General features: G+C 35.3%; 1 protein-coding gene across 1 annotated transcript in view; it reads left to right on the forward strand.

Moving 5' to 3' along the window:
* Nucleotides 1-2,258, forward strand: part of VAV3 (vav guanine nucleotide exchange factor 3) — a 398,006-nt gene that overhangs the window by 357,298 nt on the left and 38,450 nt on the right. The window contains exon 21 of the mRNA XM_019502081.1: nucleotides 869-934. Coding sequence (XP_019357626.1) covers nucleotides 869-934 — 66 coding nt within the window. The remainder of the gene's footprint in view (nucleotides 1-868; nucleotides 935-2,258) is intronic.

Consider the following 2,258-nt stretch of genomic DNA (forward strand, 5'->3'; position numbering starts at 1 on the left):
TTTGTTGGTGCAGTGAAGATGGGAGGATGGTGATGGGGTTGAAGGATAACTTGTAGTAGCATTAATGAGAATTGTTTGTAAATGCACTTTGTATCTATAAGGGAGAAATAAGACATAAAACCTTATCTCTCTTCCCACGGTCTATTACTAATTATTTAAAGCTCTGAAACAATAAGTATCTGAATATCAAAATGAAATATTTGCAGTGCATGGTAGTTATACGTTCAAGTGCTTTTGTCATTCCAAGACCACAGAATTATTATTTCTATTCATTGTTGTGGAAACTGGCTACCAGGCTTAGTGCAACTTGGGTATGAGAGAGTTTTTCTTCACTGCAAAGTTAACTTGATTTATAATTCAAGAGCAGCTCTTGGCTCAAATCCCATCTATATGCAACAAACCTTACCTGTGTGTGGAAGTGTTATGAACTGCTCAGGGTCACAGGCTTCTACTTGAGTTAGCACAAGTCCTCAGCTGCTAACTAACCAGCTCTGTGGGGTAACCCAATGCAGCTCACATGTTAATTTGTAGCAGGACTGCTCTTGTTGGATGTATGCCAACTGGAGTTAATTTAGTTATAGAAAAACAGAGTTGACTCTTCCATGAAAACACTTGTCAGTTGGTGGCAAAGATGAGAATGATAACCCAGACCTCCTGAATCCCTGTCCCACCTGCTCTATGGCAGACTTCTCATGTATAATCACTTGTAATCAAGGAATGACTACCTAACAAAATTCAGTTGGCACATTACATTCACTTACTATGTTTGCTTAAATGAAACATTCTACATTCACTGTTATCTGGAATACATACTGTCCTTTCTTATCATGGGATTTTTTTCTCTCTTTTTTTTTTTGCCTATTTCTAGGGTAGAAATCTAGCTACAGGAGAGCTTGGCTTCTTTCCAAGTGATGCGGTAAAACCTAGCCCATGTGTAAGTAAAAATGTCTAATTCTGTTTGTCATTGTAATTGTTTCCTCAAGAACATTCATAAGAAAGTTGCCTGGCTTATTCCAGGGTTTTATTAATCTTGCCTTGCGGGAATCATATTTCTAGTTTCTCTGTGTTTGCATGGTATGTTCAATATTGTTTAAAATATAACATTCTAATGCTCTTGGTTATTGGATTGAAATTGTAAGTATTAAAAAAAAAGTGCTCCAGAGACAGATTTAACTTTTGGGAATTTAATAAATTAAATTGTCTGAAGAGTTTTCACATAAATACGCACAGATTATGGAACAAATACATTGCGTGTGAAAGTTGTTTCTTTTTTTAACAATGAGGTGAGAATGCTGTGGTTCTAATCTATTCCCCAGTCACTTCTGGTTACAGAGAGAGATTATGTTATAAATAGTAAGTTTAGAAAACCTGTAAAAGTAAAAAGGAGTAAAAAAAAAAAAACAAAACCAAAAAAAACCCCTTTCCCTTAATCCAGACCCAGAATTCAAAACCAAAAAAGACCCCTCAATCTAAATGCCTTCTTCATGGATTCCCTGTAGACTCTGACATGTTTTTTTATACATTGCAAAGCTATCATCAAACTATTAAAAACTACAGCAGAAAAATAACAATAAGAGTGATTACTTTATAATATTTACTCACAATGTTTTTGGTCATAAGTGAAGTTTTTCTCATTGTATTGTGCAATAACCTATAACAGGTCACTTCTTATCTTATTCCAGTGAAATTCATAGAGTTAATTGGCATAAAACTAGAATTATGCAATGGCAAATTACCCTGCTCATTTTGCTGCAACACTGCGTTAATTTGTTTCACCATTAAATACAACTTTACTAATAAATCTACTTTGAATACAACATTTAAGATATTGTCATTCTGGTATAGTGACTGACTTGAGTCAGCTTTTAATAAACACATTTTGATATACCATGATAAACCTGTAAGGCTCAGGTCATTCCTTAGCTCCAACAAACAATCTTTATGTTAATCATAAATGATGTATATGTTTTATAATAGATCTTGAGACATCTTTTACAGTTCATAATCTCAGAAAACAGTTTGGAAGGGCCAAGCATTTTTTACATTTTAAGGTCAGTTAAATTGAGTGACAACACAGCTCCCTAATAAAGATAGGATTCTGCTGACTTAGGGCCTTGTTACACATTATACTGTGAGCTGCTCAAATGTTGATTGGTGTTACTGCTAGCTCGAGTTTGGAGCAGTCGCATGTTCAGGCCAAAGGGGCCTAGATGACTGAAAGGTAAGAATTCCCCACTTCCCATTCAAGGCTCCCCCCC

Source organism: Gavialis gangeticus, unplaced genomic scaffold, assembly GCF_001723915.1.
Source record: "Gavialis gangeticus isolate Ggan-Ray unplaced genomic scaffold, GavGan_comp1, whole genome shotgun sequence".
Classification (NCBI taxonomy): domain Eukaryota; kingdom Metazoa; phylum Chordata; order Crocodylia; family Gavialidae; genus Gavialis; species Gavialis gangeticus.